Raw genomic sequence first — 17389 nt, forward strand, 5'->3', positions numbered from 1 at the left:
CGAGTATCCCGAGTTACCTTATAATTCTTTGGCCTTAAGGTAACGGTATTTCGCTAGCAATTTACACTGTATGCTGGTATCTCATTCTCAGAGTCACTCTGTTTTGACCTTACAAGACGTATCTTTCATTTGATACTGTCTGGGGTCTGTCTCCTCTGTTTTGACCTTACAAGACGTATCTTTCATTTGATGCTGTCTGGGGTCTGTATCCATTGTATTCACAGAATCCATTGTATTCACTGTATTCACCGTATTCACTGTGTTCACTATTTTAGACATTGCTAGACGTATCTTTCATTAGATATTGTCTGCGGTCTGTATTCTCTGTTTTAGACCTTACTAGTTGTACCTTTCATTTGGTACCTTCTGGGGTCTGTGTCTCCACTTGATTAGACTGAACCAAGCATGCCGTTCGTTCGATACTCTCCTGGAGTCTATGATTCCTTGCCTTAGTCAGCAGTCCTCACTGCTGAGGCGTAAGTTATTCCCTGATGACGTTTGATTTCTTTAATAATCAAATTCAGTATTTTGATAATGATAGCAATTTAGGGAAAACTACTTTTTATCACATGACACTGACCAGCCTTGGTAGAACGCTGCTTTATTAAAGAAAATATAGGATTTTCTGGAAAGAACTCTAATACACAGTAAACACTTAAACTACTACTTTATAAAGTTATTTGAATAAATGTCACTAAATGCTTATGAACTCACCAGCATTTGTAAAAATGTTGATACTCGCTTTTCAAATAACTTGTATTCTCAGGTCAGAAATTAGACAGGTACATCCCCGGAGCAGTTGAGGAAGATAGCTTAGTATCACGCTGTATTTATTTCTATTACTTGTATTACCTGGATGTACTGTAATGTAACTATGTAAAATTATTACTATTAATGCAATGTTTTGTTGTACTTTGATTACTATATGCATGTGTTGTGATACTTGACATGACGTCATCCACCCCAGAACGTTTCTGCCGTTCCGGTTTTGGGGTGTGACAAGTGTGAGTTAGTTTCTTTGTTTTTCTACATTTGATTAGTTTAAAAGGTGAAAGTGTACGTTGTTGAGAGTGTCTTGTTTCTGTTTATTGTGAAAGTGAATAAAACAGTGCAGCTTTTGCCCATTTTGTCCCCTATCCTCTGTTTTGTTTTATCTCATAAAAGCCTTCATACCACTTTAAGCTTTCCCTGTATTACCAACATTTGGTATCAGAGCATAACCTGGTGCATGCCCAAGTATCTGCCACGAGTGAAATAAATGACAAGGAACAACAATGGAAAAGATGGGCAGGTTACACTTCATTACCCCATGCTGTCAAGAAACAATTATGCCGCTTGGGCTATAAAGATGAGAGTGTTCATGCAATCTCAAGGGATTTGGGAGGCAGTCGAACCTAGAACAACAAACAATGTTGTAGAAGTCAAGAAAGACAAGATGGTATTGGCTGCCATCTATCAAGGTATACCAGAAGATTTACTATTGGTGTTAGCGGAGAAGCAATCAGCCAAGGAAGCATGGGAAGCCTTGAAAGTGATGTTCATGGGGGAGGATAGAGTGAAGATAGCAAGGATTCAAACCTTAAAGGCAGAATTTGAGGCTTTGAACATGAAAGAGTCGGAGGATGTGGATGAGTTCGCTATGAAAGTGAGCAACATTATGAGCATAATATGTGCCTTGGGAGATACCATAGAAGAATCATACATAGTGAAGAGGATGCTAAGAGTCGTGTCATCCAAGTTCCTACAAATTGCATCAACTCTGGAGCAGTTTGGAGACTTGGATGTGATGACCGTTGAGGAGGTAGTAGGGAGGTTGAAAGCTCATGAAGAACACATGAAGGGTCACGTTGAAAATGAAGAAAGAAAACTCCTTCTTACTCATAAATAGTGGACAGAAAGAAACAAGAAGAAAAATGAAGAAGACTCCAAGAACAAAGAAAATCGTAGAGGTTGCAGTGGGTCAAGAGGACAAGGCATAGGTCGCGGTAGAGGCACCACCAGCAACCGTGGTGGTCGTGGAGGTCGTGGTTCTCACCAGCAGAAGAGCCATGAACCATCAGAAAGAAAAGACAAGAGCAAAGTGCAATGTTACAATTGCCAAGACTTCGGTCATTATGCGGTTGAATGTGGAAACCCAAGGCATGAAAGAAACCAAGATCTAAACTTGGCTCAAGAACATATCAACGAACCAGCCCTGCTATTGTCGGTTCTTGATAAAATTGTTGAAGTCCATCTAAATGAAGAGAATGTGAATCCATGGTTAAAGACAGGAGATGATGAAGCGAGCCAAACGAACTTATGGTATCTAGATACGGGAGCTAGCAATCACATGACCAGAGACAAGAACAAGTTTCGTGATCTAAATCAAATGATTCAGGGCTCAGTCAGATTTGGAAATGGGTCTAAAGTAAGAATTAAAGGCAAAGGCTCAATAATATTCCAGTGCAGAAATGGACAGCAGAGAAAGCTCCAAGAGGTATACTATATAGCAGACATATGCTCAAATATAATAAGTCTTGGTCAATTGGCAGAAGGTGGAGATGAAATTCGTATAAAGGACCCGTTTTTATGGATCAATGATGCTACAGGAAAGCTACTTATGAAGGTACAAAGATCTCAAAACCAACTCTATAAGATTTCCATGAATGAGGTAAGATCAGGATGCTTGATTGGTGAGATAATGGAGCCAATGTGGCTTTAGGACAAAAGGATGGGTCATATAAACTTTGATACATTGAAGTTTATGTCTGACAAGAATCTTGTTGAAGGAATGCCAAAGATAAGAAAACCCACACAACTCTGTGAAGACTTTCTTGCAGGGAAGCAAACGAGTAGAACCTATCCAACAAAGACTTCTTATAGGTCGAAGAAGAAACTTGAATTGATACATAGAGATTTATGTTGGCCCATCACACATACTACATCCTCTAGGAACAAGTATTTCATCATGTTAGTTGACGATTATACAAGAGCTATGTGGGTCTACTTGAGGAAGACCAAGGATGAAGCTTTCCATATCTTCAAGAACTTCAAGGCAGCAGTAGAGAACGAAACAGGTGAAAGAATGAAGGTGTTTCGTACAAATCGAGGAGGTGAGTTCCCTTAGAACTAGTTCACCACGTACTGTGAGGAGTGTAGACTCAATAGACATTTCACAACACCATTTTCTCCACAACAAAATGGTGTTGTGGAGAGAAGAAACAGAACAGTCTTGGAGATGGTGAGATGCAATCTGAAGACGATGAGAGTACCAGATGTGTTGTGGGGAGAAGCTGTCAGTCACGCTGTGTATACTCTGAACAGAGTAAACACAAAACCACTCAAGAAGGCTACACCACATGAACTGTGGACTGGAAGAAAGTTGTGTGTATAACATCTTAGGGTGTTCGGTTGTGTTGCCCATGTGAAAATTGCCAAAAGACACCTAAAGAAGTAAGAAGATGGTTCATCTTGGAGTGGAGAAGGGAACAAAGGTGTACAGACTACTAGACCCAGATATAGGGTCAATTTATGTGAGTAGAGACGTAGTGTTCGAAGAAGATAAGGAATGGGAGTGGGAAAAGGCGGTCAAGATAAAAGAAATACCAGGTATGAGCTTTATAGTGGAAGGTTACGACCAAAATGATTTAGATGAGGTTGGATCAATAATAACTCCCGAAGAAGGTGAAGACAGGCTGCCACAATCTAATGATATGTGGACTAAAAGTGGGCCAGAGCCCAATACACCCCAGATGGACTCACACACAACCCTACATGATAGCCCAGATACCGACTCCATAAAGATTAGTCCGACTAGGAGTCCATCACAGCAACAAGCCAACAATTGACATCGCCAGAAACCCCAAATTCTTCTATCGGCTCATCAAGCACGATGTCAAGCTCTACTGGTGGTGGGGCTCCCAAGCGATTCCGACTACTAACTGATTTGTACGAAAACACTAAGCGATTGTTGTTGGTTCACGATGAGGAAGAACCCACCTCATACGCAAAGGCAAGAAAGCGATTAAAGTGGGTTGAAGCAATCAAGACAGAGCTCAATTCAATTGAGAAAAATCAGACATGGAACCTGGTTGAACTCCCAAAAGGACGAAAAGCTATTGGATTGAAGTGGGTATTTAAGGTGAAAAGAGACCCAAATGGAAGAATTTTAAAGCACAAAGCGAGATTGGTGACATGTGGTTACGTTCAGAAACCGGGAATCAATTATGAAGACGTTTTTACACCGGTTGCCATGCTTGAGACGGTACATGTTCTATTTGCCCTTGCAGGAACTCATGGATGGCTTGTACATCATTTAGATGTTAAGTCAGCTTTTTTGAATGGAAATCTGGAGGAAGAAGTGTATGTACGACAGTCAGAAGGATTTGAGAAACTAGATCAAAAGCATAAAGTTTACAAGCTCACAAAAGCCCTTTATGGGCTTAAGCAAGCGCCTAGATCTTGGAACGCTTGTTTGAACAGGTACCTGAAGGATTTTGAGTTCATAAGGTGCTCTCAAGAGTATTCAGTATATACTCGAAACAGAAAAGGGAAAGTCTTGATAGTATTTGTCTATGTAGATGATTTGCTTGTGACAGGAGATTGCAAGTCATAAATAACAAGCTTCAAGACACAGATGAACAAATGGTTTGAGATGAGTGACTTAGGTCTACTATCACACTACCTGGGAATAGAGGTGAATCAATTTTAAGGTGGGGTCACCTTAAAGCAGGAGGCATATGCAAGAAATATTCTAGCAAAAACAAGAATGGAAGACCGCAACCCCACCGAGTGCCCAATTGATCAAAAAGTACAATTGAGAAAAGATGGAGATGGTGAGCTGGTTAACCCAACTGAGTACAGAAGCATTGTGGGAAGCTTGTGGTATTTAACACATACTCGTCCGGATCTTTCATTTGTAGTTGGTGTTGCAAGCCGATTCATGGAAAAACCAACCGAAAAACACCTCCAGTTAGTAAAGGGTATCATAAGGTATGTGAAGGACACCTTAGATTATGGTTTTGTCTATTCAAAAGGTGAGAAAGAAATCAAGATTGATGGCTATTTGAATTGACGATGGATGTAGATGACAGAAAAAGTACCAGTGGTGTGGCATTCTACATCAATGATAATCTAGTTACATGGGTATCTCAAAAACAATGGAGTGTTGCTCTATCCTCGTGTGAAGCGGAGTTTATGGCAGCCACAATGGGAACATGTCAAGGTATTTGGATAAGACGCCTACTCACTGAGATAACCAGCCAAGTAATAGAACCTGCAACTCTGCACATTGATAACAAGTCAACCTTAGATCTCATGAAAAACCCGGTCTTTCACGGGAGAAGCAAGCACATCGACACAAGATCCCATTTCATTAGGGAATGTGTGGAAATGGTGAAGTAAAGGTGACTCATGTTTGCAGCAAGGAGCAAAGGGTAGACATTCTTACAAAAATTATGGGAAAAGTGAAGCATAAAGAGATGAGGGAGCTGATTGGAGTCAAGCATGGAGTTGCAGATGACCAATTCTGGATTAGGGGGGAGATTGTTGACTTAATCCAGAAATTTTGTTACGAGTTTTTTTGTCAAAAATTAGAGTTTGAATAAGTCTTGAGCCACGTTGGCTATAATACCAAGTCTAGAGGGTAGTGTAGTTAGTTTCCTTATTTTTCTGCATTTGATTCGTTTAAAAGGTGAAAGTGTAAGTTGTTGAGTGTCTTGTTTCTGTTCACTGTGAAAGTGAATAAAACAGTGCAGCTTTGTCCCCTGTCCTCTGTTTTGTTTTATCTCATAAAAGACTTCATACCACTTTAAGCTTTCCCTTTATTACCAACAAAGACTGTCTGTAAAGTCATGAAAAAGGAGGTGAGAAACATCGGCCTACCAAACCACAAATCTAATTGATATAGATGAATCACTATAATAACGGATTCAAAACATTTTTTTTCAATTCTCAAAAACAAGATAAACATTTTGTTTTCCACCAAACCAAATCTTCATCAACCAATATCTGTCCACTCGAGCATTTAATACATGAGTGACGTATGTACATTATCGGATCAAATCTGCACATCCCAATCGTTGTGATATAAAATATAATTTTTCCAAACCATTCTCAACATCTATATAAATAAGTTTAAATTTAATACATCATATAACTTGTAAATTCTAGAACTTTCATCTAGAATTTAGATTATTGCGTACACAATACAACAAAGCAACACCAGAAGCTGTTAGACCACCAAGCAGCATCAAAGTTGGATAATTAATAATGCGGTTTTGTACATATGTCCACACCCACCGTAAAAAGAAATGAACTCTACATGTTGACTCAAACTTCTCTACACAAAACTCCTACAAAAATAAAAATTGTAATCATTTTTTATATGTTTATTTAAGATCAACAAACTTTAAATTTTCTTTTTATCATATAGTATAAGGTGGTAACAAATTTTCAAGTTTAAATATTTTGGAAAGTCTTCGGGTTAAAATGCAAAAAGTTTAACCTAAGGTAAAAGAAGGGGGGGAGTCAGCAGATGACGTGGCCTGGGTTTATAATTTACCCACGTGGATAGTAAATTGAGAACAACTGCGCCTGTAATTTTCTAAAGAGAACTCCTGCATAATCTCAAATCAATTTATGTAAAATTCATTTTTATCAATTTAACTATTATTTTATAGGTTTAGTGTGAACGTTTTTTTTTTTTTTTTTACCTTAGGCAATTTGTTTTGATGAGCAAGATGCTCAACATGAAGCCTCACATTAGATGCAGCAATCACCCAAAGATTTCTGTCCACGTCAGCATATGTATATGCAACTATATCAAACAAAGTTTTTGACCCTGATTCTATAGCTTTCAAGATTGTAGATTCTCTACTTCTACGATTCCTGAAATAAACATTTTACTATAATACCCATCCAAACAAAACACCAATGTAAACTTTTTTGATAATTAATATGTTTTTTCCATACTTAAGATAACCACAAAGCATGTGTTTTGGCCATAAATTAACCCTTCCATGCATGGAGATCAAAGCATTTGGTGAGAGGTCCATAAATTTGTAAGTTGTTTGGAAGTAATCCTGAAAAAGAATAATTTAATGTTAATATAAAATTCACATGAAAAAAAAATTGCATAAAAAATTGCACTCACTTACATTCATATTACCACCAGAATTTATATCCAAGAAAGCACTTCCTTGTCTGAAAATAATAACAATTTTTATAAAAAAAATATATTGGAATGCAAATAATAATTAATTTTAATGTCAAGGTGTAGGATCTTGGATCTTACCCCACACAATGATCACCTGCAATCAATGAATTAGTGCTAACATGCAACAATGCTAGATGTCCATCTGTATGCCCCTACATGTTTTAATTTTTAACTTTTTAGTTCTTAAATAAGTGATCATTTTAAGTTAATTAGATTATTAAGTTGTAATTACTGGAGCAAATATGATTTTGAATCTCTCTCCACCAATGCAGATCTCTTCTGTTCCAGAAACTGTTGTACAACCAAGAGTCCAATCATCTGTATGCCATAAATCAGAAAATAAAGTCATGTTCAAGGGTATTTTTGGTAATATGTAAATGTAAAAAGTTGTGACCTTTTCTAATGCGGCTTATGGTGTTTTTATGTGCCAAAAGACAAGCATCAGGATTGGTTTTTTGAACAGTGGAAAGCCCTGAAAGGAAACATCAAATTTTGATCATTATTCATCAAAAGAAATATAATTTTTAAATTATAAAACATGGGAAATGTAATTAAATTTTTTTTTTTAGTTGTTGCTTACCATCAACATGATCACGATGATGATGAGTGACAAATACAATTAACTTTTGTGGTAAAGCAGTAACAATTTCTGCAAGCTGGTTTTCACTTTCACCATTAAAATTACTTCATATTTAAGAAACTAAAAACATAATTTAATACATCAAAATCTATACATTTACCTCTTTATTAAACTCTGATCGACATCCAGGATCTATTATCATTGCATCTCCTTGAGCAATAAAGGGACTACTTTCATGTTTAACTTGATTATTCCCATTTGTAAATACAATCAAATTTGTTGTATGAAAAGGTTGTGCTGTTTTGCTTCTCATAGGTATAATGTTTACTCCAGGAGGGTATTCCTGTAATTTTATGCAATAGCATTAAAAGTGGAGACTTTACTTGATTTATAGAACATTTAATGGAAGCCTACAAACCTGACATGACAATGTTGGAGGCAATTTCAAGGAATGAGATTGCATTGACTCTTTGAGTAGACTGTTGACTGCTAATGGCCCAATTCGATTGCCACCTGGCTTTACTTGAAGAAGCAAATTGGAGCAAATTTCATTGGAACTCCATTGACAATGGTCTGCAAAAGTCAACCCATAACATTCATTGTTTACAATATGAAACATTGTAATTGAAATTAGCATGTTGCTAACCTTTTAAAGTCTCAAGAACAAGGTCTCCAGTAACATACACAGTCTCAATAGGGAATCCTGGTCCAAAATTAGGTTCTTCCACAAGCTTCAAAAACTTCCATTCTACTCCATTGACTGATTCAAAACCTACTTGTCCCAAAACCTAAGATCAGGCAAGCAACTTGGATATTACATTGATATGCAATAACATCGTTTAGAAGTTCATATCATGATAATTCCAGAAGTCCTACTCTCTCCCTTCCAAAATCAGAGATGTGGCTTTTGGTCCAAAGAAGATACAGTTTGATTTACAAAGTGCATAAATGGGAGTTGCATTTACAATTGAGGGCAACCATTACTAAAACTATCTCTGTTCGAATAACTGATGCATTTTTACTGGATTGAATCGTAGTGCTTTCTGAATACAAAGATTATTCCTGTTTACTTGTGCGACTTATTGAAACAGAAGGACTATTCACTTCCAAAACGAGTTTATCTAGATCACAACAACCTAGTTTAAGACCTGGTATTTTAATGAAATCGAAGGAGTACATCTGAATAATTCGATTCTATAATAAGTTTACTGTACGGATTATAACGAATTCGTTGGTAGAAGATAAACTCATTAATACCTCGCCAAGAGCTGAAGGAAGGTCAAATTTCCTCAAATTGAGCTTATGCGAGCACGCTTCTTCGCCTTGCAGTACAAACTGAGGCAAGGAATCTACTTCCGGTGATAGTGAGGTCAACTTCGCCGACGGCAAGTCCCAGAGGTCGGAGTCAGCATACGAGTCGTATTCTTGATCATCGTATTTGGGAGGCGGAGTTTGCTTAACAAGAAGGAACTCGTCGTTATTGTTAGGGTTCCTGATGATCGCTGCGAGCTTGTATGTCGCCATTGATGGATTGAGAAATTGGAATAAAACGAGGGTGGAGCTTTTGGGGGATTTTTGCACCAAGATAGAGTTAGGTGCACCGGTTTTGGTGCCACCTTACGACCTCCTTTATGCGCCGCCGTAACAGTGGGTGTGATACATTATCACAACTATTATCACAACAAAAATGTCTTGCGTCAATAGTCATATTTTTTGTGTTACAACATCAAATATAATATTTACACATCAAATATAATATTTGATAATACCTACTATTTTTTTTCTGATGTTTTTTAATTTTTATTTTTCTAATTCGTTTTATTTTTTTTAATTTATACCATATTATTTAAAAAAACATTTAAATTAATAAAACATAATTAAATTAACTATTTAATTAAACATACCATTTTAAAAATAAAAACAATATTACAAAAAAAAAAAAACATTGACCAAAAACATACGATAGTCATAATAATTTTAAAAATATAAAACCGATATTTCCGCTCGATCTTCGCCTTCATTTTTCGGAGCACTTTCGCCCGTCTCAGTAGCATATTTTCATCGCTAGTTTGAAGCATCGTCAAATCCTTCACAATACGATCTTCTTCGGCTTCACGGCGAAGGAACTCCAAATGGTCACGTTGAGTGTGATTTCGTTGTGAGCGTCAGATTTTTGTTTCATTTCCGCTTGCTCTCGAAGTCTACTTTCATTTTCCTCTGCGTGTCATTGAGTTGGCCTCGCTTTTCGCGACCTATCGGTCGTCGATGCGGGGAGATCTCTTTGATGTCGTTGAAGTCGCCCAATATATCATTTGTGTACGCATTCAGGTCGATGTTAGTGTGCCCGTCTGAAACGTCGATCGAACCCAATACGCGAGACCTCTTGGATTATTGCTCCGAAAATGTGTCTGTTTTATTCCATTTTGGGTCTTCCTTAACAATCTCTCAAATATTTTCGTGCTCGAAAACATGACCCGTCTCGACATGATATTGGTCAATTGCTTCTCTGTAAACATCAAAAATCGGTCGTACCACTTTGCTTGTGCAAGGAAAGTTTGTTGTAGATGAAATTGAACTCGGTACACCTCTTGCTTATTTGAGTCCACTTGCTAATCAACATATCGTGATTGCGATAATTTTCATCATACTTCAAACTGGTCCGAAATTTCCCGATCACGGCCTCCCAAAAAGCAATTTTTCTCATATCGTTTCCTTGAGTAGGATTTTTTGATGTCCCACACCATGACACCGCCAACGCATATTCTTCCTCTATAGCCCATCGTGCTGGAGGTTCGTTTTTCGATTGCTCCACTGCAACCGCTTTCCCTTTCCTTCTTGCTCTCCCTTTGTTAGCCGTTTTTTTTTTGGGCTCCCCCCCCCCCCAACCCCCTCCGCTTGTGTCTCAGGTACCATTTCTTCCATGGGTGGTGGTTGTGTGGTATTTTGTTGAATTATAGCGAATATGTTTAAAAGGTTTTGTGGAAGGGTTATGGGGAATTGTGGTGGGGTGAGGCGGGATTGAAAAAGGTGCCTTGAGTGTTGAGGATGTTCGCGTACAACTCATATTGTGCAAAACCGAGAGGCGAAGATGTATTTGTGTTTAGATGATGAGTGTTCGGGTTTTGATCCATAGCGATAGAATGAGTACTTGTTTAATGATTCAAAACATGATGAGAGGAGTAATTTGGATTGTAGGTAAAGTTAAAGTCAAAGTTGAAAAAATAAATTTGTTGTTTTTTTTTTTTTTTACATTTTTTACCATTTTTAAACGGCCCAATTTATTACCGTGTGAGAATCTTAATCCAAATTAGACCTGGCAATTTCAAACACGAAGACACGAATCTGTGAGAGACACGACACGACACGAATACACGACACATATACATCTTAAAAAATGAGATAAAGCTTATTTCTCATCGTGTAATCGTATCGTGTCAAATTTGTGGCTGACACGTTTTCATGACACGAATACACGAATTGCCAGGTCTAATCCAAATGAAGTCGTTTCTACCACACTAACGCCTCGTAACATAACGTCGGGTAACACCTGTTGGGGGCGGTGTAGTCGGCGTTCTTTTGAGTGTCATGTCGTATAAACGGGAAGTTTCGTTGCCGCTCCTACATGTCTTAATCCTTCAAAAAAACTAAGAATAATTTTAAACAATTTTCACATTTTCTTTCAAGAAGCCATGTTAATAATTATAAATTAAAATTTTTAATTAAAAACTAGCGGAAAAACCCGGGCTTCGCCTCGGGCCGTTTTTTGTGTCTTTTATGAAAAAATGTAAAAGTTTTGACTGCAAGAACCAAAAGTATCAAAATGTCTAAAGAATTAAATGAGTTTGAATTAGCAAGTTTTTAGAAAATGGACCAAAGTTGTCAATTCCTTAAAGTTTTGTAGCCAAAATTTGAATATTAAAAGGTTCCTAAAAAAATGTAAAAATTTTGATTCCAATGACCAAAAGTGTCAAAATGGCTAAAGAATTAAAGGGGTTGGAATTAGGAAGTTTTTAGAAAACTGACCAAAGTCGTCAATTTCTTAAAGTTTTCTGGCCAAACTTTGAATATTAAAAAGTTCCTGGAGTTGAAATTAGCAAGTTTTTAGAAAACATACTAAAGTCGTCAATTTCTTACAGTTTTGTGGCTAAACTTTGAATATTAAAAGGTTCCTAAAAAATGAAAAAAAAAATTGATTCCAATGGCCAAAAGTGTCAAAATGGATAAAAAAGAAGGGGCAAAGTTGACAAAAAAAAGACAAGTTTACTATAAGGGGCTGGAATTATCAAGTTTTTAGAAAAGGAACCAAAATTATCAAATCCTTAAAGCTTTGTGGTCAAACTTTGAATATTAAAAGTTCGTGAAAAATGACCAAAAATCTCAAAATAGATAAAAAAATGATCAATTATGTCAAACCCTTAGGAACTTTATTGTTCCTAACGGAACATACAATTAATATATATATATATATATATATATATATATATATATATATATATATATATATATATATATATATATATGTATAATGATCAATAATAATATTGACTATAAATTTATCTTGAGCAAATTACACGAATGGTCCATGTGGTTTAGGGTAATTTGCGTGTTTGGTCTCTAACTTATTTTTTTAACTTGGGAGGTTCCTAATGTTTGTTTTTGTTACACGATTGGTCTATATGTTTACCTAAAAAGACTATTTTTCTCTTGATTTTTTAATTTATTTAAATAAACACACCTCCAACCTCATCCCTTCCCTTTACCTTACTTACTCCATCATTTTTCCTATTTAAATAACAGTTTTTTTTAGGTAAGACAGAGACCAAGCGCGTAACAAAAACAAACAGTAGGGACCAAACGCGTAACAAAATCAAATAGTAGGGACCTTCCGAGTTAAAAAAATAAGTTATGGACCAAATGCGCAAATTACTCCAAACCATAGGGCCCATTGGTGTAATTTACTCATTAATCTTAAAAGTAAAAGGTTAAAACATAAAAGTCCAACGATTACCTCATAGATTCCAAGTTCCAACTACTCACCTCTTCCCTAACTAAATTCAAAGAACTTTGTTGATGCTTTGTGGATATTTCATTTGTATAGCCTTTAATATTTAATAACTTTACTTGTAGAATGTGAGCACTTTTTAGAATTAAAATTATTAAATTGGTCACTAATAATATCTTACAATCTAGTTTAACTACTTTACGATATTAATATCAAAAGTTTATTAATATGGTATATAATATCTTATAATCTAGTTTAACTACTTTACGATATTAATATCAGAAGTTTATTAATATGGTATATAAGTAATAAGTTACATCTTAACAACTATTAAATTTGTTTGAGATATATGATATTGTAACCCAGGAGGATATTTATCAAAGGAGGATATTTGATTTTTGTAGTAAGTTTAGATGCTAGAACTTGGAAGTGGAATTTGGACTTACCATAGCTAACAAATTATTACAAATACGAGTTAACGAACTAAAAAGATAACGAACTTTGGTTTTGTCGATATTTAATTAACTATATTCTTTTCGTATACGCTTGATTGATAAATTTGTTTGGTCTGTTGAAAATAGAGAAATGTTACTTAAAATTGCGAGTCTATTTGGAGCTAAGGTGGGTTTATATGACCCACCTAAATTTTAAATATGTACAATGAATTATATAAGAAAAATAAAAAAAAAATAAGGACATATCATAAATATTTTAAAGTATATAACTTAATATGTTTGAGAAAAAAAAATATAAACTATAGATAATATAAATCATATTTGGTTGTATGAAAGAGTCCTCTTCCAAGAAGAAAATGATGAGAGGGTTTTTCATTATAAATAAATGTTTTATTTTTATACTTCTACACCATAAGCCTCATAAAGGCTTAGTTCAAATGCATTTGCTCCAAATATAAGTTGATTTAGTTTTTTTTTTTTTAAGTTATGATTGTTCTGGGCTTGATCCTCTCGTCACAAATTTTTATACATGTGAACTAGTTAGCTTTTTGTTTGAAAATGTTAATGGAACCATCTGTTTTTTTTTTTTTTTTTTTTTATTATTATTATTATAGACTTTCATCTTACTACTTGTAATTATTGGTGATATTTACCATATTATCAATAGGTCAAATGCATACGAAAATAACAGAGTTGCTTAAATGTGAATAAAAACTAAAGTTCGTACATAGAAAATATATTTTTATCAATAACAACCGCAACAAATTTAATGAAAAATGATTAAAAAGTGGATAGAAAATCTTGTTTTTTTCAGAAAAAACAAGTTGCTCAAATGAGAAGCAAGTGGAGACAGTTTTGTTGTGTAGCTAAAATAAGGTTCATAAACTTAACAAAAATATAGAATTCCAAAAAATTTATATAACTACTTTTTATATAATAGGCATGGTTTTAAAAAAACGCGTCATGACGCGCCTCAAGGCGTGTCATGACGTGAGACGTGGTGTAGCCATTACGAAAACGTTCAAGCGGATGTGTTAAGCGTGACGTCCAAATAACGTGTCAACGCGCACCTTATCGCATTATGGCGCGAGTTTTTTTCAAGGCTTGAGTTTATTTATTTATTTATTTATTTTTTTGTTTTTAATTTTGTTTGTCAAACCTAAAATATATTTTTTTAACTTTTTTAGATTAAATATCAATATAATACTTCTAAAAATTTCATATATTTGAAAAAGTTCAATAATTATATAATTTATCTTTTTTAATGAATATAAAATAGTCACGCCTTTAAAAACGTCATGACTCGCCTAGGCTTGTTATGGCATAACTTTAACCTTGCCACCAAGCTACGATTTACGTTATTTAGAACCTTGATGATAGATGACTCTATAAATTTTGCAATTCACATAACTATTTTTTATAAAATAGGTGAGTAAATACGATTCTTTTAGCTTCCCTCTGATTGATATAAAACATAGCATAAGGAAAAATTATTTGACTAATTTTTCGATATTTAAAATATTATTTACCAAAATTAAAGAAAAAAACAAATCAACATCACGTGTTGTTTACCATAAATGGCATTCGATTAATTTCATAAGAAGAAACTTGTGATACTTGATAAGTTTCGTATAACATCACATTAGGTGTGAGACTCATGTATTACATGAGTTTAATTAAAAAAAAAAAATATGAAATTTTAATAATTTGAATAGTTTGAATTAATAAGAAAAATAAGAAAAATTTTGAATTATTAAAATTAATGAGACTTTAATGTATTGAATACATTACATATATAAACCATTTCTAATAAATATTTTACATATATATTACCTACATATTAAATGTGGAATTTTAATTTAATAAAATGAAAAATACAATAAAATGACAAGTGGAAAATAGAAAATTTAAAAATTCTAGAAAATGCCATTTGTCCAAATGAATAAGAAGAGGACATATGGCAAAAAAACCTTCATTTATTATAATAAATTTAAAAAGTATAACAATTTTGTAGGAATATTTCCAATTCAGGAGTCTTATATTTTTCCTCCAGAACTTTACCAATGTTATTACCTAACGGTTTTAATTAATCTTATCAGATTGCTAAACACAAACGTCGATATGTCCGAGTGGTTAAGGAGATAGACTTGAAATCTATTGGGCTTCGCCCGCGCAGGTTCGAACCCTGCTGTCGACGAATTTCTTTTTTGTATTTTTCCGTCCTGAATTTGATTTTTTATCACGTCTAGTTAAAATTGCAACCAATAAAAAGAAAAGTTTTTAAGCTTGATTTTATGTAGTTAGTAAAGAATTTCTGATCAAATTCACCATACGAAAAGACAGAAAGAATTTTTCGGGTTATAATTATTCTTATAGCAAATTAGCAATGCTGTTAATTTCTTTTGGATATATATATAAATTAATAAATTTGAGAGCATGTGTCATCTTTTCGTCTAAAAAGTATCATATTTTGGATAGTTTGTTATTTAATCGATCAGTTCATACTCAGTTTTTTTTATCTATTAAATAAGAATATATTTTAACTTTTTATTCATACAATAAAAAGTTAGAAACTATTAACAAAAAAACATGGTTATTTATTTTAACTTTTTGTTGATCATAAAAATTGTTGAAGTGACTTTTCCTGATTGACTTCGCTGCCATATGGTTGCCATGTTATTTTCATTTATTTTCGGTTCATTGTTTTTTTCTTTTGTATCAAATCTCTTTTATTTAGTTTTTAACTTTTTATTGATTCAAATGTCACTAGGGTAGTGTTTGGTGTTTAGTTTCGAATACGCTAACGGAAATTACGGAATGAAACATACTTCTGTAATGGAATGAAACGTAACGGGCGTAATTTAAAAAAAATGGTTGTTACAAGGTAATTGAATGAAACATTACTCACAAAAATGCTATATTTTCTTCTGTGGTTGTGATTTTCATTCCATTAGTACAAGTGTTTTTCTGTTTAACTGCTTAAGAAAATAATATGATATAAATTACTTCTGTTCATTTAATCTTTAATAGATGTTTTTTTTATTTTTTTTTAATTTCAATCAAATAATTTTTATTTTTAAAAAATTAATAGAAATATTATTTATTATAATTATATTTTATGATTTCACTAGGTGTGAGACCCATGTATCACATGAGTTTATTTAAAAAAAATTAATATAAAATTCAAAATATTTGAGAAGTTTGAATTTATAAGAAAAGTGATAATTGAATTATAAAAATTAAAGTGTTTTTTTTGTCTTTTAAATTTAAACAAATAATTTAAATAAATAAATAAAGGAAATTAATGAAACTTTAATTTAGTAATTTCGACATTAGAAGGAAATTCTATTAATGAAATTGACATGCATTTATTATTATATTTAAATAATATTTGGCATTTAATAAAATAGAAAAACCATAAAATGACAGGTGGAACACACGATTTATTGATAATTTCCCATTATTTAAGTATTACAAATTTCCTTTATATATTTTTGAAGTTACAGATTGTCTTCAGGGATAGTAACACACGATTTATTGATAATTAATGTATTTCAGATATTATACAAAATAATACGAGACATGAATGTCTTATAGATACTTATAGGTTTTATAATTTAAAAACTTCCAAACAACATCACAGTCGATATGTCCGAGTGGTTAAGGAGATAGACTTGAAATCTATTGGGCTTCGCCCGCGCAGGTTCGAACCCTGCTGTCGACGAATTCAATTTTAATTTTTTTTTCCTATATAAAATCTTTTACGCAAGAACGACGATAAATATGATGCTGCACAGTTTCAGTAGCAGGCTACAAAATAGAGAGAGGTGTCTTCATATGGTGAAGGTACTTAATTGTTGGCTTATTATTATATTCTTGCATATATCATTGCATAAAGAACTTTAGTGGTTGCCATTATTCACTTTATAATGGAAAAAGCAGCCTTGATTGAGTCAATCGCAAACATGTGTCATGATTTGATTCAACTGTTATTGGAAAAGATATTGAATTTGGTTTACGGGAGAAGATTAAAATTTTAAGGAACATGTTAGTATTTTATTAAGACGAAGTAAAATTCATTATGCACGTTGCGACGAAGAACTCATTTGTTATTTGTCTATAAAATGTGATTTTCAAATGTCAACAATTCATATATA

General features: G+C 33.8%; 1 protein-coding gene and 2 non-coding genes across 4 annotated transcripts; 2 read left to right on the forward strand and 1 right to left on the reverse strand.

The window, feature by feature from the left end:
• Window positions 1-6077: 6077 nt before the first annotated feature.
• Window positions 6078-9473, reverse strand: LOC145092730 (Metallo-hydrolase/oxidoreductase superfamily protein). 2 transcript variants are annotated; one of them, XM_079030713.1, is made up of 13 exons: window positions 9033-9473; window positions 8422-8563; window positions 8194-8348; window positions 7936-8118; window positions 7776-7851; window positions 7590-7667; window positions 7428-7513; window positions 7274-7347; window positions 7137-7182; window positions 6952-7061; window positions 6693-6867; window positions 6485-6596; window positions 6134-6332 (listed from the first exon to the last, which is right to left on the reverse strand). In XM_079030713.1, the coding sequence occupies exons 1-12, from the start codon at window positions 9297-9299 to the stop codon at window positions 6531-6533; spliced, it is 1458 nt and encodes a 485-aa protein (XP_078886839.1). In that variant the 5' UTR covers window positions 9300-9473; the 3' UTR covers window positions 6134-6332; window positions 6485-6530. The 2 variants fall into 2 exon arrangements, with proteins under 2 accessions (XP_078886838.1, XP_078886839.1); XM_079030712.1 differs by lacking the exon at window positions 6485-6596 and having other exon boundaries at window positions 6078-6332; window positions 9033-9472.
• A 5874-nt stretch (window positions 9474-15347) lies between these two features.
• On the forward strand, window positions 15348-15429 carry TRNAS-UGA (transfer RNA serine (anticodon UGA)). Its single transcript has one exon. It is a non-coding gene; the product is annotated as a tRNA-Ser (tRNA).
• A 1445-nt stretch (window positions 15430-16874) lies between these two features.
• TRNAS-UGA (transfer RNA serine (anticodon UGA)) lies at window positions 16875-16956 on the forward strand. The gene has a single exon. It is a non-coding gene; the product is annotated as a tRNA-Ser (tRNA).
• The last annotated feature ends 433 nt before the right edge of the window (window positions 16957-17389 follow it).

This window comes from Lactuca serriola, chromosome 3, assembly GCF_051521515.1.
Source record: "Lactuca serriola cultivar US96UC23 chromosome 3, Lser_US96UC23_V15, whole genome shotgun sequence".
In the NCBI taxonomy this organism is placed as follows: domain Eukaryota; kingdom Viridiplantae; phylum Streptophyta; class Magnoliopsida; order Asterales; family Asteraceae; genus Lactuca; species Lactuca serriola.

Coding starts and splice junctions, on each gene's coding strand:
- LOC145092730 (XM_079030712.1), bottom strand. CDS start 9,299: ATGGCGACATACAAGCTCGCAGCGATCATCAGGAACCCTAACAATAAC. Junction 8,349..8,421: donor TGTTCTTGAGACTTTAAAAG/GTTAGCAACATG, acceptor TGACTTTTGCAG/ACCATTGTCAATGGAGTTCC. Junction 7,183..7,273: donor GCAGGTGATCATTGTGTGGG/GTAAGATCCAAG, acceptor TATTATTTTCAG/ACAAGGAAGTGCTTTCTTGG.